Below are 25,194 nucleotides of genomic sequence, written 5' to 3' on the forward strand. Positions count from 1 at the left end.
ATCACTATGGAAGCCCATTTCCGCCGCTGTGATGAAGAAAATAGAAATCCTGTATCTCATTATTATGAGGTAATATCTCTTAATTATAACTTAGTATCTCATAATTATAGTCTGTTTTGACTCCACCGACTTACGGTTTTATTAAGATAAACAATAAAGTTTTGTTTTAAATCGATGACGTGTGAGTGAGACCTGTGCGAAACAATGGCTGAGTTAGAGAAAAATAAACCACAAAAAATAGTTGTACTATAGTAATCCAGCATCATACACCTGCTGGGGTGCCGTCTCCATTCTGCAAATAAAATTTGATGACACATTCAATTTAAAAAAAGTCACAACACATGCAAATTCAAATGTTTATTCAGACGTTGATTATTCTCCCTATACATCGTCATCTGTGAGGATGTTTTTGTTTTTTAATCTTGTCTCTGTCATGTCTCTTCTCATTGTGTTTTTCTGCAGTCTAATCGGGTGTTTTTCTCAAATTTGAGACACTTTCTGTCTATTATGATAATGAGCTATACGTCAATTCCACATGTCTCTCAGGCTTAAAAATTTCTTAATTCATTCTATACTTATTTTTTCGCAGCAAAAGATATTTAGGTTGATTTTTACACATTTATCTAAACAGATATCTGTGCTTTTTTTGCCTTACTTCACTGTTTTCACGATCTTTTACAAAAGATTTTCAGAAATGAATCAGAATGAATCAACATATCCTGACTTAACTATTTATACATTATCTACCTGACCCTATTTTTCAATTTGTCCGAATCAATTTCATTCATTGATTCCACTACTATCATTAATCCTGTTTCATTACAATAAACATGGAGATCCCGTTGTTGATAATTGATTGATGTTCATTTATGCATTTTCACTCTGAGCAGTTGTCAGTTTGGTTCCCCAAAGAAGCTCTGTGTTGTCTGTTTTCATGTTGTTACCCACAATTTACATTCACACCTCTCCTGACAAAAGGGTTATTCTGGAAATCACCTATGATGAAAAAACAGAGACATTACAGACGAATGCCGTCTCATGAATGTATTTGTTATACAAAGATAAAATATAGTCAACTTGGAAACAACATGTTTCTTCACTGCGAAAATATTGTTCTTTCATGTCTTCTCAGGGAGTTAAAGTGAGCAGCTTGCAAACCAGATGAAATTGATCGATGAGCAATAGGACATTATGGATAATTCCCAGCTGATTGCTTTTGTACCTTCTCTTCAAGATTGAAGTACATAGAGAAAGCGGAAATTAACTTGAGTTCATTGCTTTGTGATTATCCTCAGGTCATATTTATATAGCTTCCCACCTATAATGCATCCACGTAAGGCTCGTGGAATTGTTTAATACTGACCTCATTCTACTGACCATTAAACTGTCTGTCTCTGCTCATTGGCTGTGAAGACAATAATGTGGTATTTTATTTTTGGTGATGCAATGAAGAAAGAAACCATTATGTTGAAATAAAATAAATACAATCCTAATAATGAACGATGCAGACGACCATGTGAAAAATAAATATGGCATGCTGAATAATATTATCCGGTTATATAATATGTAAGAAGAATAAGCTGATAATATAACAACACTTGAATATGGACTGGCTTTGTTTATTCCTCGGTTGTCTGCATTATTCAATATCCATAGAGTCTTGGGATGTTGTTTTGCTGTATTTCCAGCTGCTCACTGACGACCAACTGTTGGATAAGCCAGAGCTTCTGTCCTCCGTTGTAAAGCAGGAAAGACAAAGCTCATTTGGAACGAATCTTTCTATTGCTTCTTCTGGGTTGAGTGTTTTTTCCTTCAAGCTCTTTGTTATTTATAAATTACACTCACTCCTGACCACGTGCATTTAAATGTGTGATGCTCTAGTCTCTGTCTCCTTGTTTCAGAATGAGCTGTCACCCCATTATGAAGAAGGCGAAATGGAGTTTTTAATGTCGTTGTTGTATCATTGTTATTGGACTTGAATGAACAGCACTTTGTTGCAAAGAGGTACAGTTAATGCTAAGTCAAGGCATCAGATATTACAGTTTCTCCTACAGGGAACATTGATGTTTGTGACACAGCACTTGAAATAAATTATTATTATTTATGTTTTTATTGTAATGTTGATTGGATTGATTGGATTTAGTTGTTTTTGTTTTTGCCGTAACAGTGCAGTCGCCTCACAGCAAGAAGGTTCCCAGCTTGGTCGGGGTCTTTCTGTGTTGAGTTTGCGTCTATCTGTGTCTGCGTACATTTTCTACGGCTACTCCAGCTTCCTCTTACAGTCAAGAAACATGCCGATTGCTATTAGGTTAGTTGGAGTCTCTCAACTGTCCTGAATGTGAGTCTGAATAGTTGTTTGTCTCTATTTTCCAGCCCTGTGACACTCTGGCGACCTGTTGTGGGTGAATTCTGCCACTTGGCCAATGTCAGCTGAGGTAATTGGCTCCATGTTCCCCCTCCTATATCTTTTCGAAACAAGTTTTTATTTATTCTTTCATATCAAACTTTTATTGATATACATTCTGGAACTGGTACTTCCTTACTCCTCTCTACACTCAATATGTTAACACATCACTATTTTTTAGATTTATACTTTTAGAATTGTATCAGTCTTTGTGCCTGTAACTTTGAAGCCTGATCTGGCAGAATGATTTTCTTCAGGATTAATAAAGCTCTATCTTATTATATACTCATTGATTCGGAGTGTGATTAATCTGAGAAGAGGAAAGTGAGGAAATGGACTGTCTTACTATCATGGTCACCAGGTGTGCTTTGCTTTGCAATAATGTTTGAACGTCACATCTCACTTAATCTTAGGATTACACATTTATTTGCGTTAGTGACGTCGCCATCGGTTAAATTCACAGCCAGCTGGGAGTTAAGCCATAAGAATATTTACTAAGTGGGTTGATTGTCTTCATGTTTATTAGTTATTGTGTGAAGTTCGACATGTGGAGATTATACATTTACAAGAAAAACTTTTGTGTGGTGCCTGACTTCCCTCTTGCAAGCTTCCCTCAAACTTCAGATAATGAAGCATGAAAATCGGGAAAATGTTTAATTCAACGCTTGGATTTATCAGCGAAACCCACACGGTCCCTTTCAGCATATCTGTGCCTGTTTCTCTTTGGTCCTAAAGCTGATGATGAACTTGCCGTGCTGTTTAAAATGAGTCTAAGAAGCCTCCAGCTCTAAACAAACATTTAATATCGCCCTTTGGATCAAATTTAATTTAATCAACACCGTGAAAAAAAGGACACCGCAGCTTTAGAAGTAGATTTCAAGTCAAATCTAACCATTGCTCACTAGCAGGTTATTAATGGGGCTCAAGATATGATAAGTCATCACCGTAATAAACATCTGGGATATACCCTTTATAAGAAATTCAGATATCAGTTTGGACCATTTGAGCAGTTCGAAAAAAAATAATCTGGTAACCTTTCCATCCCTGTTTATCTTTCAGTCCGTGCGGTGTTTGTGATGATTGTCTGTTTGAATTTGTTCACACAGAACCTTCAGAGGGTATATATGAAGATATTAACAATCTGAAAGGTGAATTATAGACCTGAAGGCCACAGCTAGGCCAGAGTATTAGCCACACCGATTTAGAACCAACAGTTCCTACTCTTGTTTCATCCATCAATGCTTGGATTTATCTTATCTTATTATCTTATTTTTTGTAAAATGCTGGTTTAATCATCAAATCAGCTTTAAGTTTTTATATATATATAAAGTATTTCCAAATGAATGTTGAGCCGAAGTAGTATAGGCTATAAAGACACAGGCAAGTTGAGTATAATTAATTCAAAATTGTAGGGAAAGTATTGGATGATATTAGGGTTGCTAATATTTGGTAGTTGGGAAATTATGTAGTTATCCATCACCTTTTGTGTGAGTGTAAAGCATTTTGACGTTGTTTCAATATTTTGTGCATCTTTGACATTTTTGTGCTTCAATTAGTTTTACACATTTTTTCATGCTTGTACAAAATTTAACTGCTGCTAAAAAATATAACACATTTATTATGTAGTTCAGCTGCTAATTTTCCACATGTAAAAAAGCTGAACTTTTATTCATGTATGAAATATTTCTAAGCAGCAGTTTTTTACACATGTACAAAATATGTCTACAGCAACACTTTCTTTACACATGTACTAACTAGATCTGTGTGCGCATAATCTTCACACATGCTGAAATATGTCCACAACGTCAACTTTATTACATGCACAAAAAGGTTAATGTTCAAAAACAACATTATTTAACGGGCACAAAATACCTGTGACTATGATTTGGTCCCATATTATGGAGGACAAACATGTTTGCGCTGAGATTCATCAAGAGGATCTGATTACTTTATCCTAAACATGAAGCTCTGCAGTCCAGATTCCTCTGGTTATAAATAATCTCAGCAGGAATAGAACATGCTGTGCACATTTAGCAACACAAACACACTTAGAAGACAAAGCGTTTACAGTGTCAGGCTGAAGTGGGAAAACCAACAAGGTGCGTTCACTGCACCGTGGAAAGTTTCGCTGTGGAGGAATGAATGAACCATTGTGTCAGTGTCGAAAATCCTTCTGGAACTTGAAGAAAAAAGAATATAGACGAAACAGATTGAATACAACGCAACATCACATTATTAAACTACACGTGGCGATTAGGTCGATGGTGGCTGGAATATAACAGTTAATATTATTTTTATCAATATTTGTATTGTTGTTAGAGGTTCGCCAAGGCGTCACAACGGCGCTGCAGGAAAAGTCAGGCTGCTAAATCGAGCACTGACTCATCGCTCATGTGATGTTCCCCGGCCCGACACAGACTGGACCAAACCCCGACATGCGTGTTGCTGACAGGCGAGATGTTTCCGTGTTTCCCCCGAAGTTTCACTGGGTGTTTTTTTGCCTGACAGAATAAGCCTGTGTTCAGTTTCCAGCAGCCGCCATGAAGGGAAGAGGGACGCGGTTGTAGCCGCTCGCTAGCTGGCTGTAGCTACCTGCTAATGTGCTGCTAACGGCTTTGGATTCCGCAGCGTCAACACGGTTTCCTAATGTGCCTTTCACATATCAATAAGAAAGAAGTGGTATATATGCAAGCTGTCTTCTCAGTGGGAGGATGAGTGGCGCTGATAAGAAAGTTCAGGTGCGGTAGTGAGTGTTGACGGTGACAGTGCAGCTCGCCAGCTGATGGTGTTGTGCTACCTGTGTGCGCCGCTAGCCACGTAAACTGCTCCTGCCGGTGTTGACGTAGCAGCAACAGCAGCTAGCTTGTCAGTCCGGTGTACCAGGTGAGCTAGCCGGGTCGGGACTAAGCTAGAACAACGCCGAGCTCCACATAAGGGGGACATGAGCGGTGGCAGCTCAAAATGCGTTAGTTGGACCTGAACGTGTGGCTCGTTTGCTTTCCTGGATGATGAAGCGGGTCATCTGGCTCATATCAGGATTAAATCGAAGAATGATGAAGCTACTCTTTGCCCTCGCCTTGATCGCCTACATTGCCTGTAAGTACATAGGTTTGTCCATGTGAGTGTATTTTAATTAGTCAAAGTTGTCACGTTCCCTGTGCCATTATTATAAGTTCTAACACATCCAAACTGTGAACTATTGACAGGATTTGACTTTTGAAATCTTCATATGAATCACAATAAAACAGTTTATAAATCGGTAGATGCATTATGTGCTGTGCTTGCACAATGCACACGTTCAATATATTAGTCCTGTTACTATTGATGAAATTGTACTTGAACTATTTTACTAAATTATACTACTATTGATAGTTGTATGGACCACCAGTAATTCCTGAGTGAGTAGTTTAACGTGTTACTGGATGAAATATATGTTGTAGTTAAATCCTTGCAGAGTGCCCTGCCAAACTGGTTGGGCTTGAAATGATGGATGAGTCACTACTGAAGCGAGCAGGCTGATGGTTTGAACAAAAATGTAAAAGAAAAGGTATTCATGATGAACTATCAAATCATCAAGTGCAGGTAATTACATTAGGGAGAGAGGGACTTTAATCTAGGGACGTAATACAGATAGGGTTAGGGTAGATTATTTAATTGAGGTTTGCTGGTCTTTTATTTGAATGAAAACTGGAGAAAACTGTGAAATCTACAGATGAAGGTTTTCATTTTCCCAAATGAGAGGATTTGTTTATGTGAATTGAGTGCACTTACATTTAACCGGTGCTTCGGTTACTGTAACCTTTTATATGAAATAAGAACCTGACCAAAAGTGATGCTGAATTTATTGAGTACATTTTTTCCAATATGGCCACCATTCTTTTTTATTTTTGCATCTGTGTGTTCATTGGACTGCAGACAGTGGAGTTGGAGAAGGCCCGGGTGGACAAACTATGTGACCATCAACAGTTTAATCAACAGAGTTGTTTATTGCAGCTATGTTGTCAGTATACGTGAAATAAAAGGACATCGCTATGCACTGCAAAATTATCAAACTACACACTTTACATCAAAATGTTTTCCTTCGCTGCTTTGCCGAAGAGTGGTTGTATTGAGGACAATGCACAGTGAACATGTTGTCTGTTAAACCCATGTTGTCTTCAAAATGGCGCAGTTTAGGTTATTTTATCAAAATTAATCACATTTCTATTTTACAAGGAAATTATGTTGAATGGACTTTCTAACTGTGGAAAAGTGGTTAATTTGTAAGAATAATACATTTATTTCAACAGGGCTGTCATCATCAATATCTGTACCTGGTGGTAATCTTTTGCATCCTGTGCTGCAGTATTCTGACAGTGTCAGAAATTATGGATTTCGTTCTCAGTGACTGCTGCTGCGAAGACTCATATCTAAAAACCAAGGCAACAGAATAAATCATGAAATGACACGAGTAGAAGTTTATCAGACAGTCTGGTATCGTTGGATGTGACACTGCTCTATACTTTGTATTTACTTTGTATTCACGATCCTGCCATTTTCATCCCAAGATTTCTCTTTTTCTCTTCCAGCTGTCTGGGGAACATACACAAACATGAGGTACAGTAATTGATTTTTTAAATATATATAATTAACATTTTTAATTATGCCATTGTAGCTAAAGCTAATGCTAGATTCTCATGATTAACGCTCATGTCTCGCAAATGACTGGATGTAATTACACATCCCCCATCCATCCTTTATATATAATATAATAGTAGGGGTTAGGTTTATTGTTCATGTAGATACATGCAAATTAATATAATTATATTAAATAGGATTTTGCAATGCCTTTATGAATGAATTGTTGTCCCTTATATAGACCATTATTGAACGTTACAAATCCGTGAAAATGTAGATATTTTATATTTTCTAGCGTTACTGTTTTTCAGTAACTGAGTTAGCAAAAAGCAAACATTCCTCTCTGGTTATTTTATCCATTAACAGCAAACACTAAACTGTTGGGAGCCATAAGAAAATAGATATTGTGATGTAAAATTGTATCCATACATCCCTCTGGATTTCAGGTGGTGGGTCATTTGTTGTTACCTAATGATGTTCTTGATGTTAAGTGCTGGTTTTTTTCTGGCATTGTGACTATGCCTGCCAGGGCCAGCATGTTATCACCCTCTCCTTGTCTTTGCACTTCTCAGATCAATACAAGAACACGGAGAAATGAAGATTGAGCAGAGAATTGATGAGGTGAGTTGTTGTCACCCAGTTAAGCTTTCTGAAGAGCTCCTCTGTGTGTTATTAGCCGATATTGAAATATGATTAAGTGTTTACAAGATAACCCCTTGGTAAAGACATGAATGTTAGGTTATTCTTAAGCTGGCCAATGTGTACTGATGTGTTAACATTGCCATCAATAAACACTATAGGATCCATTTGATATTTTCTAAGCATAAACCTGTGTTCTTATCTTACATACAGTATCACAAACTTTGTATCTCCCTTTAGGCTGTGGCTCCTCTCAGAGAGAAGATTCGTGATCTTGAACAAAGGTGTGTACCTTTTGTTTTATTCTTAAATAGATGAACATGTACTCAAAATTTGTTGGATTGATTTGCATGTTGTTTTTCCTTCTTTGTTGTCAGATGATTGTAAAGCGATCCAATAAAACATATTATAGTGTTAAAAGTCACATGGTCCTTTCCATTTCAGCTCCTGCTGAAACCTTTTGCTTAAAATGTTAATTTTTTTAGCTCCCTCTATGCCCTGAATGCTAATGAGGGATCAGTAGTAGGCCAGATGATCTCATCCAAGTGAGCATAGGGATGGGAATCAAAAACCTCTTCAGAAGGAAAAGTGGTTTCAAAATTGTCAGAGCCTTCTGAATCATATACCTGGTACACACATCACTGACAGAATTGTTTTCTGACGTTTACATTTTACAAAACAGAGGTTCTGGAATCTAGAACTCGACTGAGTCATGGCAGAGAGGAAGACATGTGAGAAATGTATTTATTTCAAGAAGAAAGATGACAACAGTGCTAAATTTCACTTTCAGAGGTTGAGACATGTTTGTCCATTTGAATGCTGATGAGGCAGGAGTACAGCTATGATATTAGTGATTAAAAAAAACAAGACTGGTTAAATACAACTTTATTTTCATAAGCTTAGCCACGTTTAATAATATTTTACTCACAATTGTCCATTTCTGAAATGTATGTCTCTATATCATCCACAGTCTTAATCTGTAAGTAGATTTTCTGATTTTAGTCAAATAAAGGTAATTTCAATATATAGTTAGAAACACTTAATTTAGTAACTCCATCTCTTTTAAGTTAAACACAGATACAGTAAGATGCCATGTTTCCTCAGTGCATTTTAATCAGACTTAAGTTCTTTGAGACAAATCAGCTACGTCTTAGCCCTAGTTCTGTTCTGCTTTCATGTATTATTTCCTCCAGAGGCTCAATGCTAAAGGATTTGTCTTGTCTTTCACAGTTTTTCTCAGAAATACCCTCCTGTCAAATTCCTGTCAGAAAAGGATCGGAAGAGAATTCTGGTAAGAATCATCTTCAAGATAAGTGTGAAATCCTTGTGCCGAGGGCCTTTGGCCATACATAGGTGCAGTTCACTTACCATTTAGAATTTTTTTTGTGTAGCACATCAAGTAGTACACTCAAAGGTTAAGGTTGCTGAGAGGGTCAGTTCCGGACTAGAGAGACCTTCAGGTATCATTTAGACACTTTCCAATCATTCTAAATGGAAATCAGGTTTTCTGCAATCTTGATTTTATTTTACCAATCATGTGACTATAGATGCACGGAACACTGCTCTGTCTGTCTATCTGTCTACCAACCTTTTTTTACTTATTTTTTATTTATTTAACAATTTAACAACGGGCATTTTCAGACAGATAATTTCTTTGTCGTTTTACAACTGAATATAGTATTAGTATACATGCTATTAAGGTGCAGTCTGCAATACCAATCTACATTTTCACATTTTGCGAATCATCACATTAGCGACCAGTAAGTATTCATATCCTTTCATGGATCCTCCAAAGCTCTAAAGAGACTTTCAGTTGGGTTTAAGTTATTGCTCTAGCTCGACATTCACACAGTGTTCTCTCAGCCACTTTCATGCCTGTTTCCTGAACTCTCTTATATCGCTAAAATACATGTGATCTCCCTCCAGATTACTGGAGGAGCTGGTTTTGTTGGTTCCCACCTGACTGACAAACTGATGATGGACGGCCATGAAGTGACTGTGGTGGACAACTTCTTCACAGGGAGGAAAAGAAATGTAGAGCACTGGATTGGCCATGAGAACTTTGAACTCATCAATCATGATGTAGTGGAGCCTCTCTATATAGAAGGTGAGCAACAGAAAAAGAATTGGGGTTGATTTTTTTTTATTAGTGTAATATTTTTTGAACTGTCTTGAGAATTTATTTGGATTTCGGATGTCATATGTCATATGTCTCCCACCTCTGCCATAGTTTGTAAGAATTTTCTTTTTCAGCTCAGGAATAATCATCATTTACTCTGAATGGGTTACCACACCATTGTTAATCAAATTATGAGTGTGGAAAGTGTAGGACAAAGCAGTCATTGAACAAATTGTCATTCAATGGATATAATCTAATTCGGTTGGTCAGTAAATTATCAGTTTTTGCTCAAGGAAACATGAGGTCATGGGTTGTTTGGCCTTTTGAATAGATATTAAATACACTATATGGACAAAAGTATTGGGACAAACCTGTTATTCTTCAAATTCAGGTGTTAAAGGGATAGTTCGACCTATAATGCTCAGAATGTCATGAGCCAATTCCAGCATTTTAGTATTTTGCATTTTATAGCCTGATCCATTTCTGATCTATTGTATTTTCAAGTATTCAAGCTGTCAAAAACACCCTGTTGAGTATAGTAAGACTTTTACATTACATTCTTATGAGAGGGTGGATGTGGAGTTCTAAAACACTTATAAACAGCATTGGCAGAAATTAATTACTGTAGAGTTTTCAGATCAGAAGCAGCAGGCACTCCCACCCCCTCATCCACCTGCAATGTTCAAGTCTTAGAGAGCTCCACGGGGTGTCATGTCTTGGTTTGTTGACATAATCAGAGAACCGCTGTGTTGAACAAAGATTTTGTAGTAAGAACAAGACATTCACTTCACCCACCCACTAGTGATAAGATGAGAAAGATGGTGATTGTGGCTATTTTTAGATGATTATTTCACAACCACAGGTAAATTGACCTAGATAGATTTCTGTATTATGAGTAGGATGAAGTGCATGGACAATGCCAGAGATGCACTGATTTTATGTGATTGATTAGAGTCATTCACCCTTGTCCAGTTCACATTAAATATAGTAATAATAATAATGTAGTATAATACATGCCAGCTGCATATTGATTCGGACAGACGGCCACAAGCTGTGAAAACCCAAAACCCTAGTGAACATGTGGCTCATAAACATATGTGTTTGTCAATAATGAAGACTTTGTAGGGTTTGTAGTTTTGTGCATTGAAGAAGAATTCAGGTTAACGCAAACCCATTTTAACGCCGTCAATTTTTTTATCGCGAGATTAACGCAGAGCTGCCAACTCTCACGCTTTCGCAGTGTGACACACACTTTTGTTTTGTGACACACACTTTTGCATGTTGGTGGTTGACTAAGTCACAATCATTTTTTAAAACATCATCGTATCAGGCCGTCATGAAGAACAAGGACCGGGCGAGTGTGTGTGTGTGTGTGTGTCTGTGTGTGTGTGATTCCAGATAGCGCACTGTAGCCCCGCCCCCTGCCCTGCTCACTCGCTCAGGGAGACCGAGTGAGATCAGAGCTTGTTCACGTGAAGCAGCCTCTCAGCGACTCACTGCTTCTTAACTATGAAAACAGTGGAAACACAGAGTTTCTCTGGTCTCAGCTGATCAGAGATCGGCGCCTCAGCTTCTCGATCAGAGCAGAAGCTGCAGTTGGTTTCTATCGAGCTTCAGTATCTGTGTTCGCCTCCAGTCTGACCTGCTCTCGCTTTTTGTTTTAATATTTCGCCAACTAAAATATATGTTTTTAAGCTACTAGGCTGCAGCTATATGTTTTTATTTATTTCAAAATAGGGTACTTCTTATTTCATACATTTTCCACAAATATGGGGAGGACTCAAATAGCCCTACACAGTTCTGTGTTTAATTTGTTTCAAAGTAGGCCGTATTTTGTTTGTTTGTTATTTTGTTGCTTGTCTGTTTGAGAGGCCTGACTGCTATGTTCACAACAGACTTGAAAAAAAGAAAATATTAAGCCATGATTTAACTGCACTATAGGCTGAGTCCTTGTTTATTTGAAATGTGCACTTTATAATTTTATTTTGTACCGCCCTGTTTGGCAATGTTGTTTTTCAATAAAATAAAACATTTGCATAAAGCAAGCCAATCCACTTTCCATGTTGATAGAGCATTAAAACCCCGCACAAATTATGGAGAAACAATTTATGAAGGGACATTAAGAATAGATACAATTTTGCGAGTTAGCTATGAAATAAATGCGATTAATCGCGATAAAATATTTTAATCGTTTGACAGCACTAGTAAAAACAATAGGTTCTTTAATCTAATGATTAGTTTTATCTGTGCTATAAGTCACTCAATAACTATTAAGTTGTTTTCCTTGATGGTCAATAAGAGTAGAGATGTTGCTTTACCAATACCAGCATTGGAAATACCTCAGAAACTGTCGAAAAATACCAGGTTGGGAATGGACGTGAATCTGTGAAGGGATTCGATACCATTTCTAACGAGTATATTAGTTTCACTCAGATGATATTTATTTTTACCAAAAGTAAATTATTGGCAGCTAACCCTTACCCAGAAGCTTTGCTATACTGCTTCTGGCAAGAATTGTTTTTAAAATGACAAAAAAGACAGGATTTCTGGAGTAGCGGAAGCCAGAGCCAGATAAATTTCTGCAATTTGGCAATATTTAACTTTGAAAAGTCCAATAAGTAAAACAATGATATTTACCATATGCAGCACTTGTGATGTGTATTCCTAGATTTTATCATTGGTATTCTTTTTTACTTATGACTTTCAAACAAGATAATGAAAACAATTGTATGACATTAACTCTCTGTATATATTTGGTTGTCTATGGGTTTAGCCAGGCCATACAGCAATGATCCCAAGTCATCACTACTATACAGAGTGAGTAGCATACAGCTGTTGAATATATTAGATGAGTTATTTTTAAAAATACTAGTATCGGATCAGCACTTGCTATTAGCCAATGCTATTGGAATCAGCAGCGGGAAGGTATAAATGGTATTGGAACATCTCTTATTGAGTGTATAAGGAGAGAAGTTTCACATTTTGAGCTTCATTAAAGTGTAGATTAGTTGGCTCTTGCTTTTGAGTTGACATGGGTCACAGTAGACAGGCACATCCTTCAGCTTGAATTTGCTATTCAACATTTCTATTTTAAATTTAAAATGTCTGTTCTCATTATGCTGCACTTTGCATCTCCAAGGCTGTTTATGAGTGATACAAGGCCAAGTGTCCAAAAAGCAGCAACATTGAGGAAATAAAAACAATGGAAATCAGTTGGTTGACCTGTCATTACATTAAATTATATATATTTTTCAAGGTAAGATGACTGATGTTTCTTCTGGTTTTTACACAGTGGACCAGATCTATCACCTGGCATCTCCAGCCTCTCCCCCCAACTACATGTACAATCCCATCAAAACCCTCAAGACCAACACCATCGGCACTCTGAACATGCTTGGTAAGTATCATATTAATTGATTTTGCAGTTTCTTTCGAGGTTCTCGTGACCGACCAGTTTATCGCAGTTGACCTGTTGGTTACCTCTGAACTACAGGTTAAATAGATCTGTCGTGGTTTATCAGATTTATAAACCCCGACAAACTATGAATAAGCTGGTTTCAAGCACAGACTGTAAATAAAGTGAAGCCAATAATAATAATTTTTGCATAATAAGCTTTGCAAATTTATACAACAAGCACGGGTCATCAAAATGGAACTGGCCGCAAGTTCATAAAAGCCAGAACTTATACAAAGAGACGTTACATAAGACATCATATGAAAAAAAGAAGACATGAAAGACATGAGATCATCATCTGTGTCTTATCTGCTGTGTCCGTCCGTCCGCGGTACCAGTCAGAAGAAAAACATCACCAAATAAGGGTTCCATCCTGTCAGGTAGACTGTATCACAGCAGTGAGACACCTAGTCAGGGGATTACCACTGCTTTAGACACTGGACTGTGGAATTTTCCTCCACACAGACTAAACATTAACCCAAAGAATTCAAAGATGCTTTCTGTCATTTAAGTAGTTCTTATCATACTGATTTACTGCATTTCCAACTGTTCATGTGTCTGATACAATTTTTATTTGATACTTTAAAAATGGAGTGAGACATCACAATCGAGATATGCGACTGACTCATGATTGGTCAAGTGCTTGCATTAACAGGACGTCGCTATCCTGGATCGATCTACCGCAAATAATTTTGGCTGTAAGATAATGTAAGATAGTGCCACTCGTATGCAGGATATATTGACTTCATTTCTGGATACTTGGAGGAAAAGTGTCTTTTATATCATTCCAACTGCAAGGAGATTCTTTGGTTCTTTTAGATTTTGTCTGTAAAGATTTTTAATCATTAATTGTTTTTCTTCACCTTGTCGTGTGGGGCAAGAAGAGTAGTGAAAGTATTTTCTTCCCTTATCCTCTCACTTGTCACATGTTCAGCTTTTGCCCATGACAAAATCCAGCAAAATATCTTATATACAGCTGAAATTGATGTGAAGATTTTGTGAGATAAGCGAAAACATTCTTCCTTTATAATGGTCATTAAGCTTTCAACAGCAAAACAATGTTTAAAATCTATAATTTATACCATCTGAGAAAATGGAAAACTCTCTGCTTCCTTTGTGTTTTTATTTTACACCACCCCATTTTTCATCAGTGCTGTCAGTGCCAGATAGAGCTATTATCAAGAGATCTGTTTAAAACATTTAAAATAGTAATCCATACTACCAGATGGATGAAGCTAACAGCTTTAAAGATGCCATCTGTGAACTGCAGTGTTCATTCTTTTCTTCAGTCAGTAATAACCATTTTAAAGTATTTCCAAACCATGTGTATATTGACATAACTTAAAATTATATTCAGAGCATTGTGTGCTCGACAATACAATCAGGTGCACTGTTTGTATTTACAAAAGAGACACTTTTTGTGGATTGTGTGAGCTCAGCAGTGGTTCAGTCTATTCCCAGGCAAGGTAAGGGAACTTTGGGTAATTTATGTAACAATTGAATCTAAGTTAATTTGTGAACAAAAGCTATCTGATCATCTTACCAATTCAAAAAAACATCCCTCAAACATTCAGTGTCGGTTGGAAAAAGTATTTTAACTTTTCACGTTCCTTCCTAATTTCTTAACTGTATATTGTCAACAAGAAATATAATAATAATAATAATTATTAGATAGATAGATAGATAGATAGATAGATAGATTACTTTATTCATCCCCGAAGGTAAATTAAGTCGTCATAGCAGCCGGTACATTTGAATACAATAAAATACAATACAATAGAATAAAATATAAAATATTGAGGTAGAAAGAATAAAAACAGAAAGACAAGATAAATAGGTAGATAAGGTGCAGTGGCAGATGGTGGTAATAGTACTGATGATATGATGGTAATGTTATTGTTAGACAGTATATAAAAAATAGTACAGTATATATAGTATATCATATATATTTATATATGATAGTAATTATACCAATATAATAGCAGTATATAGTAATATTGGCAGCAACAGTATATATAATAATAATAATAATAGTAAAATATAATAATAATAATAATAATAGTAACATGTAAACATGTATAAATATGTGTATATAGACTTATATTTACAAAGAATATACCAAGAGTATGATATAATATATGATATATAGTACGGGTATAAATATAAGTATTTGACGATACAATAGATAATATAATATACTATGAGTGTAAGAATATGTAGACAGAGTGTGCAAAAGACAGTATTATTGTATAAAATTATATATAGTATCTATATGGTTTATATTAACGCATATTACATATGATGTGAAGTAAGTGTTCCAAATGGCTGAGCTTATTCTGCTATATTAGATTATGACTTAAAATCTCATTATTATGAGATACTGACTGTTACTACTGACTGATACTCTGACAGCAGCAGAGCAGGGAAGCCATGGCTGAGAGACGGCCGTCGCCTCTAGTGTTTGCATTTTTTCAGAAGAGCCGACTGTTGTTTCTCACGTATCCAATTGATTGCACATTTACGGTCATTGTTGTGAAGCGGTTCTGAGGTTTAGAGGAGCAGTTTTGAGTAATCCTGTGTCATAGCCCCTCCACAAAAAATGGCTGAGCTTATTCTGTTATATTAGATGAAGGATAAAAATCTTTTTTACCATAAGTTCTTCGTGAAACTGATATTGTTGGAGTACTAGTTAGAATACTGCCACAAATACTATGAGGTACTCAAAATGTGTCCTTTTTAAATAATCCTCTGTCAAAAGGACTGCGTGTGTGTGATACTATCTCATAATTATGAGATACATTATTTTTATTTTCTTCGTCACAGTGGCGGAAATGGGTTTCCATACTGCAGCACGTTGACTATTGTCTATCCTGAACATTTTACAGGTTGAGCTGCAGCTACAATTATTTGAGGTTATTGAGGTAATTGTTGCCAAAGGACCTTTTGACATGCTACTAAACCCAATGTTCATTTATGCACGAGCAATAACGAATCAATCTGAGCATTTAATCATGAAATTTCACTTCAAGGAAGTAATTGAAATCAAACCTTGCAGAAAATTAAGCTCTTGAATAAACATCAGTGTGAAAATAAGAAGCTAAAATGAAAGACTCCATCTTAGAGAATAGGTATTTGACGTGTGCATTGACTTTTTTTTTTGGTCCATGTCCCATCAAATAACACGGAGAAGGCTGTATTCATAACCTAGCCACCAGGTGGTGCTCGAGACACCTCGGCTCCACCTGAGGAGCTGTCATGTTGTCCATTTTAAAACACAGTCTATTGGATTTACTCAATAATGACACAGAAAATTACAATTGGTTGTGCGTAAATAGCTTTAGGACATCAGGATTATATTGTGATTGTCAGAAGGTGTGATTAAAGATGAAGTTCAAGTCACAGTTTATGACAAATAAAAGCAGTAAACCTGGTAATTTCATAGGGTTCACACTATGTGCTCTTTCGCCTTCGTATGTGTGTATTTTCTCAGGTCTAAGGCCGTGGTTTTTTTCTAGTAAAAGAAGACTGATCTGATTGTGTCGTTTGGCTTTTAGGTCTTGCCAAACGTGTGGGCGCCAGACTTCTCCTTGCTTCGACCTCTGAGGTTTATGGAGGTAAGAAAGATGCCTTGCACTCATATCGAAGTGTTCTTTAAGTTAACAGATGACTTTCTCTGTAAAAGGTCAACTTTAAGAACCTCTTTGCAAGTAGTACTCAATGGACATGTGTGGACAAATATATTTTTTATGATTTCTAGATCCTGCAGGAAAATACAGTTTTTTTTAACACTGAGTATATATCATGTGCCAAACCTTTCCCAAGCATGGCCTGCATTACATTTTTACACAATATGTCTTTTTAAACACGCTGTCTGCTCCATCAAGCCCTGTTGTTTATTTGTATATCAATGGATCCAGTCACAACTGCATCGTATTTTAGTAGAAATTCATTTACTATTCATTTTTTTTAAGATGCAGCATTTATGACACTCAGTCCCTCGGGAATAATCTGACAATGCAAATTTAACATTTGTGCCAAGCATTACACACACAGAGTATCAGAAATTACTAAAGAGAGCTGTTTCCTGAGAAACCAATCATGTACTTAGCCGTAACCAGCGGAGGAGTTGAAGTCACAGAAATCCAGTGAATGTGTTCAACTAAGCAAGATCTGAAGCATATTATGCCAAATTAACCCTGCCTTATTCTCTATACAGAGCGCTGAATCCATTCCTTTTAAAAATGTGTCTGAAAGGTTTCTGAAATCTTTGTGTTCTAGATCCAGAAGTGCATCCACAAAATGAGGAGTACTGGGGTCATGTCAACCCTATCGGTCCTCGAGCATGCTACGATGAGGGGAAACGAGTAGCAGAGACCATGTGTTATGCCTACATGAAGCAGGTATTATCACTGAAACTCTACAGCACACACACAAACTGTTAGGTGGTTAATAAATCTATTGATGTGCCTTATTTTAGATTTGTACAACATTAGCAGTAAGAAGATGTGTCTATTGGGTCTGAATAATGAAGTAGTCTCCAGCTTTTTTCATCAGGTCTCTAATGGTATTGGTTCAGATGCTGCTAAGTGACCTCCTTTGAGAGGATAATTTAATATAAGATATAAGTCATGTCGGTGAATTTTGTGTTGAGTCTGGGTTGAGTTTTGTGCTGGAATGTGAAGCCCTTGAAAATGTCACCCGTTTCCATTAATATCCAAATGATGTTTAGACTGTGATAATCCCCCCCCCCCCCCCCCCCCCTGTTACGCTTTGATTGACACCAGCCTTTGATGATCAGATATGATTGACTCCTCTTGCCTTTCCTTCAGGCAGGTGATATTTATTTATCTGCCTCGTCTCCACAGCTGCCCATTATTTTTTTCACACTTACATGGAGAATTCAGGGAAATGGCAGCCTTTCGATATCCAGCTGTCAGTTGTTTGTGCAGAGGAACAAAAATATCTTGTATTACATCTGTTGCCCAGTCATGTAATCAAATTTCATTAACCTTTAAAAAGTGATGAGTGGAGGTTATGCAGTGGATGAAAAAGCATTTCGTACCTACTATTCAGACAGAGGGCAAACATTATAAACTATGTATCAGTGGATTTCGGATGCATTGATTTACATGATGCTTTTAAGCAGAAATTGTATCTGATCATGCTCCCTTAAGATGTCATGTATGGGTTACATTACATTTTTCACATTACATTTTTTTCTAATATTCACACTTTACTTACTGATATCAATAAAGGGACTATTAATTATGTTATTTAGTGGTTTTGCTTTTGATATATTGCAACTAGATTAAATCAAAAATAAAACTATAGAGGAGCTGTAGCCAGTTCAAAGTGAAAGGCAGTAAATAACTGGATATGCCACATTTTCAGGGTCAATTTTAAATACAGCCAGACTTAAATGTAGATATAATAATCATCAAAATAACAAATGAGTATAACACATAAATAAATGTGTTATTTATTGTCCTATTATAAAGTTCATTCTTTCTTAAAAGAACATTAGTTTTTAAGTATTAAAACATACAATATCCCCATGATGCAAGACTGATAAGTAAGTGATTATTTAGTGGAATTATTTAGTAATCATGACTAAACAAAGAGATGCACCACTTTCACTAATGCAAATGTTCAAATGTGGATCTCCAACTATGGCAAGTGTTAACTGTTTCTAGGCTGTGCAGTTTATTCTATCAAATCCATCATTTACATCTACATATCGCATTTGTATCCATGTACAACAGCAGCCATGGCTTATTTACAATTTCACACTTCATCTTCAAGAAGTCCCATCGATCTTTTCTCAATTTTTTCACAGATTTGCAGGTTAATTTCCATATTTCATTGACCTCATAGCTATAAAATGTCCAGTTGTTTTGAAAGAACTCAAGTCTCACATGCTGGTGAGCCTTAATTACTTTTCAAATTTTCCACTTGCACATTAAAGCCCTGAAAGATTCATGGTTATATGATGACACTAATGCTGGTTTAATCTGAACCTCGGCATGAAGAGCAGTGATCACTTGTTGCAGCCTCACAGCAGGGAATGACTACAGGCACTGCACTTTGTTTCCCCTTATAAATGCTGCTATAGATGGAGATGTCAAGAAATGAGGGAGAAAGGCGACTTAGTTTCCTAGACAGATTCAAAGCGGGAACGCTGTGGCTCATGGTTGGAATCATAAACTCCAAACCACCGGATTACTCAACAAAGTGAAATTGGTCGATCATTCCAATGTCATTGTATAAATATCCTCACACAAATCGGTTTCAAGTGTCCGCCTCTCTGGGTGTAAATCTCTACTTCTCCCTCTGTACAGTAGATTTCCATTTTATTATTAAAATATCAGCACAACAAAAACACAGGTTGTTTTGTTGTCACATTTACACATGTATGGTTTAAAGTATTTTTACATCCATAATATTTTCCTTAATTGAGTCCCTAACACTTTTCCTATTTAGCGGTTATTAATCTAATTTATGATATTTGGATTAATAATTTATTCATGACACATTAATCAGGACTAAAGTGAGTGTCGAATGTGTATTAATTCACACTGTTTTCAACATGAATTAAGCTAATTCCTCTCAGCAGTAAAGAGTATCAGGTTCCAGCTCTGCATGACCAAATATTTCTTCCTCTTTTATCATTATGTCCTCATTGTGTCCTTGTGCCTCATTTTACTGAATATATTTGCAGGTAGTGTCAATTGAAATTCATGCTCCACATTTTCAGCTGGACAGTCGACATAATTTCCATGTTTTATGCATGTTTTCTGAGCTTAAATGTGTCCACATCCCATCCAAATAGTCTATACTGACGCCTGATAATGGTGTAAGAAGGCCATGGTTTTTCAAAAAGCAGGAGAGTTGTATTCCACTGTTGGATCAGGGTGTGATTCCATGATGTGGTTAGCCTCATTTATTCATTCTTTGTCAGAGTTTGTGTCTAAATGTGTGGAAAGGGAGCTTTGTGTCATACTTGCCTGAAGAGTAATTTGACAGGACGTTCATTTAATTTGATCCGACACATTCTCACATAATGCCGCTAATTATGCTTCACATGCAAACAGGACCAATTCATCAGCACTTGATGATCAACTCTGTGTAGGAAACATTTTTTAGGAAAGTGAACATGCATGATACCGCATGTATTAAATCCTAAACTTTACAGAAAAGTTCATACTGTTGAGAAATGCACATTGATCTAAAGGTGTGTGTGTGTGTGGGGGGGGGGGGGATCTTTCAGATATAGCCACTCTTTTAGCCAATGTCTAACAAAATTCCCCTGTTGTCTTATGCCACATATTAGAGAGCAATTTACAGATGAAATAAAAAAATTCACAGTATAGACTATAAACTGCATGGATTGTCAAAGTGGCAAATTGAAAATGTACTCTACTATTCCAGCTCAGAGAGATGCATTTTCTTTTTGAGTCTATTGGACAGATCAGGGAATGGATTTTAATTAAAGGGTAGGTTTTAGAGAACTGGTTGTTGGGTGCTAGAGGCTGAAGTCTATGATTTTACTGGAGTTATAATAAACAAATTTCAGGGAAGCAGTGACTTACACACCTTTTTAATTCCTTTAAAATGTTGCATGAGTTATACTACGGCAGGTACTGATTATGTTACACAGATCGTTGACCTAAAAGGTCGGACGGTGTCTGCAGGAACATTTAGATTAATGTTTTATGTTTTGGTTGATGGCACCCCGTCTCTGGGTTTGTGATTAGTTGGACCTTGAGAGTCTGTATCTCTTGAGGATTATGGGCATCTTGACATGACATATGGTGACCTTCACACTGCTCTCTGTTCCCTCCCATATCGTATAATACTGAAATGCTTCTATTGTACTTCAAGAGTTTTGTTTTGACTATCGGTAAGAATCCTCTCCATGTCGGCAGATCCATGTTGTAACAGCCGCATATTAAAGAAAGGGCAATTCATTATTTTATTCACCACTGTGAACACTGTTATTCAGCAATCTTTCATCAGACATTTTTGCAGAAGATTGTTCTTCATTAAACTTGAAAATGGAAATTCAGTAAAAAGGTAATTGAAACACAGGCTTCAGTCTCGCTTTAGCTTCCTCGGCAGCTGATGAATAAATCTTTTTGCAAGTGCAGTTTAGATATTAAAGCAAATGAATCTTGTGAGTGACACGCCGGAAGAATGTGTAGTTATGATATATTTCACTGCCAATCAGTAAGAACTTCATTCTGCTGATTTTCTAGAGAGTTGATGATTTTCATCTCCTTACTACACTTGCGTTGTTTGAGACATTGTGAGAATCTGCTGATTTATTGCTGCGGTCCATATTATCATATCTTAATGTTTCAATATGTGTGTGATGATTGAGCAGTCTATACTTTTAGGTAGGGAAACTTGGAAAATGTAATACCTGTCAGGCTCTGTATATTCCACAAAGATGAATTATTTAAGTACACCAGGTATTCAGTTTTTACCAAATCATCTAATACAAAGGCTCCGCACGCAGTTTGAAAATGAATGACTCACCTTTCCTCTTTGCTCACAGGAAGGAGTTGAGGTGCGAGTGGCGAGAATCTTCAACACGTTTGGGTCCCGGATGCACATGAATGACGGACGTGTTGTCAGCAACTTCATCCTGCAGGCTCTACAGGGAGAACCTCTCACTGTACGCATGTTAACATTACCACTGATCATGTGCTTTCACCTGCTTTATTAGACCGAAACCTCTGTACGCATCAGTCTTATTTGATTCTAGCATTTTCCGCATGTATGTTCCAGGTAAGCATCAGGGAGGTGATAGCTGATTATTGCTGAAGTGTGCATCTATAATTAATATATCAGATACATCTGTAGATTTTTAATCTGTATCCAGGAGTTTTTCATTCTAATCATAATTTATTTACAATTTGATTTAAAGCATTTGATTCTAAGACCCGACACTGAAAAGGGAAATAGGTAAAAGAAGAAGTGTGCATATCTTTTGATTGAGTTTAATATGAAAGCCACAAATTACAATGAACTTTAGAGCCCTAAAAATTTGAACATAATCGTAACAAAAATAATCAGCTCAAGTCTGTTGTTCCGGAGACAGAGAAACACACATTCACTTTTGTTTTGAGTTTTTTACACGAATAAAAATCCTTTTGTATTTGTCTTTGCTCTAGGTGTATGGTAGTGGTTCTCAGACACGGGCCTTTCAGTATGTAAGGTAAGACGATGAACTGTTGTTTAAACTTGTATTTTTATAGTTGTTTACATAGAATTGCTGTCTACCCCCCTATAAGGAAACTAAGACATAATTGATTACCTTCACATGCTCAGACATTGACAGGTTAAAAGAATATTTATTCGTTTGTGTGCATGTGATGAGATTAGTTTGATCAGTTTAGAGATGAGACATCAGAGACTTTGAGCATTTGATGCTCTCGTATCTCTATAAAGCACCTTCTACCCTGTGTGAGGTCAGCAGAGGTAAACAGGTAAATGTCAAGGTCTTTGAGAAACATCTCCATTATGTGAACCTCAACGATTACATTATTTTCAGTTGTAGTGCATAATCTACATAAATCCTGTACAGTCTAATACCAAGGGAAAACTGTAAAAATCTCAAAAATGTCCTCACAATGTCCAAGGAAGTTGAAAATAATTCCTGGATTGGTCCCCTGACATGGTTCTGCAGTAAAATGTAATTGGCTCTCCCTGACTCATCCCACGACCTTCCTCCCAAGTCTCCTGACATTCCGTCCAGTAATACTTTACGTAATCCTGCTAACTAACAAACTAACAAGTAGATGAGGAAAACACAACCCCCTAAGTGGCAGTGAAACGTATATGAGCTTTGATCTGCTTCTGGTTGCAATCCACTTTGTGTACCACCCAATCCATTAACAAAACAGAAAAGCTATATTGAAACAATTGCCTGCCCGCTGAGAAACTAATGTTGCACTTCACACAAACTAAACACAATGCTCTTCAGGAACAAGGCACATGGGGTTCAAGAGAGAATCCACTAGAAGAGAATCCACATTAAATCTCTGCCTCTGTTTTTCATTCGTTGCACAGCGACCTGGTGAACGGCCTGGTTCTGTTGATGAACAGCAACATCAGCAGTCCCGTCAATCTGGTGAGTTCTTCTTCCATGTCTGCGTTTCACAAATTAAAATAGAAAAATTAGGTAAACATAAGCAGACAATTTACCCACGAGTCTGTGTTTTCTGTCTTTTGCTGGTACTGATGTGTTGGACTTGTATGACATCTGTTTGTAGGGGAACCCGGAAGAACACACCATATTGGAGTTTGCTCGTCTCATTAAAAGTCTCGTCGGTAAGTAAGATCGATTGACAGTTATTATATAGTGTTGCGGGAAATTCTTGCCTACGCTAAATGATACATGTAGTTTACTCATTATTGTGGGTTCATGGACAAATTATAACCTGCCCATGTCCATGCCCTCATTATAACTGAACATTAACATACTCTCCCAGTGAGCCGGAGTCAGATCCAGTTCCTCCCTGAGGCCCAAGACGACCCACAGAGGCGAAGACCAGACATCCGAAAAGCCAAGATGATGCTGGGCTGGGAGCCGGTGGTACGTTCAACATAAGAAAGACTCAAACTCCCACATACTGTTCTCCCAGTATCTCAAATTGTTATTCCTTGGAGTTTTTGGGAAATACACTCTGAAACACAACATTTGCTTCACTGCTAATGATTGTTATCGCATTGTGAAACAAAAATACCTGTTCCAAAATACCAATGGAGTTCTTTGCTTCCGTGGCCAAAGTTTAGACAGTATTGTGTCTACTATGTGGCAGAAGAAACTAGATCATCAGTAGATGATAAATGGTAAACTAAGTGTGACCGTCTTATTTATAGCCAATAATTTGAGTTATATTGTCTACATCTCAGTTTGTATGGGTGTATATGTAATTGGTAGTGTATTTTTGAAGTGGTGCTGAGTTGTGTGTCTTTTGGACCAGGTGCCGCTGGAGGAGGGCTTGAACAAAACCATCCATTACTTCAGCAAAGAACTGGAGCATCAGGCCAACAACCAGTACATCCCCAAACCTAAAGCTGCACGCATGAAGAAAGGACGGCCCAGACACAACTGAGCTGGTGTTTCCCACCAAAGACTTTCCCAGAAGGATGTGATCACTCCTCAGAGGACAACTCTTTAAACTACACTGCTGGCCACAGCACTCTGGGATATGGATTCTTGTTTTTGAGAAGCAGAGACATGTTGTGAGTCTTTTGAAAACAATAGCGTTGCCTTGTGCTGGAGCTGCAGCTGCACTGTGTGTGTGGGTTTCCTCACCTCACGCGAGCCTGCGTGTTTGGATGGACAAGCCTGACTCAAAAACAGCTATTTCAGACAAACAAATCTGATACTCAGCCTATTTTTCTTTGTGAATTTGTGCTTTTGATATTTAAATTGCAGACATGAGAATCTCTCAGTGCTTTGTGTTAACCAGTTTCATGGCGTTTTGTCCTCAGAGCTTGGTTGCCTGACTTTTCTTTTTCTGTCCTGGATGTTTTGTCGTATCAGTGGCGTTCCGGCTGCCTGTTGGCTGCTCATGTGGCGCGCAGCAAGGACGGTTAAAATGTTCCAGAAAGAATGTTGCTGCAACTTTATTCATTGTGTTTATCAGGACTTCAGTGTGATCTACTTTGTGAAATCTCATTTCAGGATGTGCATTATCAATTTCAGGTGAAGATGCTATTTTAATAAAATATTTTCAATATTTTGCGTATGAGCTCTTAAGGGTAGAAGACATAGTGTGTCTGTCTGTCTGTCTCTCTCTCTCTCTCTCTCTCTCTCTGTGTGTGCATGTACTTGTGTGCATACTCGTTTTTTGTTAACTCTTTCAGACCTTTTCCCATTTATCGCCTATGTGGACTCATGGGGACCAAAGCTCATTTCTAAAGGGGAAAACATGTAGTTTCTGAGCT

General features: G+C 37.2%; 1 protein-coding gene across 1 annotated transcript; it reads left to right on the top strand.

Moving 5' to 3' along the window:
* Window positions 1-4,769: 4,769 nt before the first annotated feature.
* On the top strand, window positions 4,770-24,986 carry uxs1 (UDP-glucuronate decarboxylase 1). Its single transcript, XM_062402853.1, has 15 exons — window positions 4,770-5,500; window positions 6,973-7,000; window positions 7,594-7,642; window positions 7,901-7,944; window positions 8,891-8,951; window positions 9,587-9,767; window positions 13,072-13,176; window positions 16,788-16,847; window positions 17,512-17,633; window positions 21,791-21,910; window positions 22,410-22,453; window positions 23,308-23,368; window positions 23,511-23,568; window positions 23,730-23,833; window positions 24,225-24,986. The coding sequence occupies exons 1-15, from the start codon at window positions 5,410-5,412 to the stop codon at window positions 24,354-24,356; spliced, it is 1,260 nt and encodes a 419-aa protein (XP_062258837.1). The 5' UTR covers window positions 4,770-5,409; the 3' UTR covers window positions 24,357-24,986.
* The last annotated feature ends 208 nt before the right edge of the window (window positions 24,987-25,194 follow it).

The sequence above is a fragment of the Platichthys flesus genome, chromosome 13 (assembly GCF_949316205.1).
Source record: "Platichthys flesus chromosome 13, fPlaFle2.1, whole genome shotgun sequence".
In the NCBI taxonomy this organism is placed as follows: domain Eukaryota; kingdom Metazoa; phylum Chordata; class Actinopteri; order Pleuronectiformes; family Pleuronectidae; genus Platichthys; species Platichthys flesus.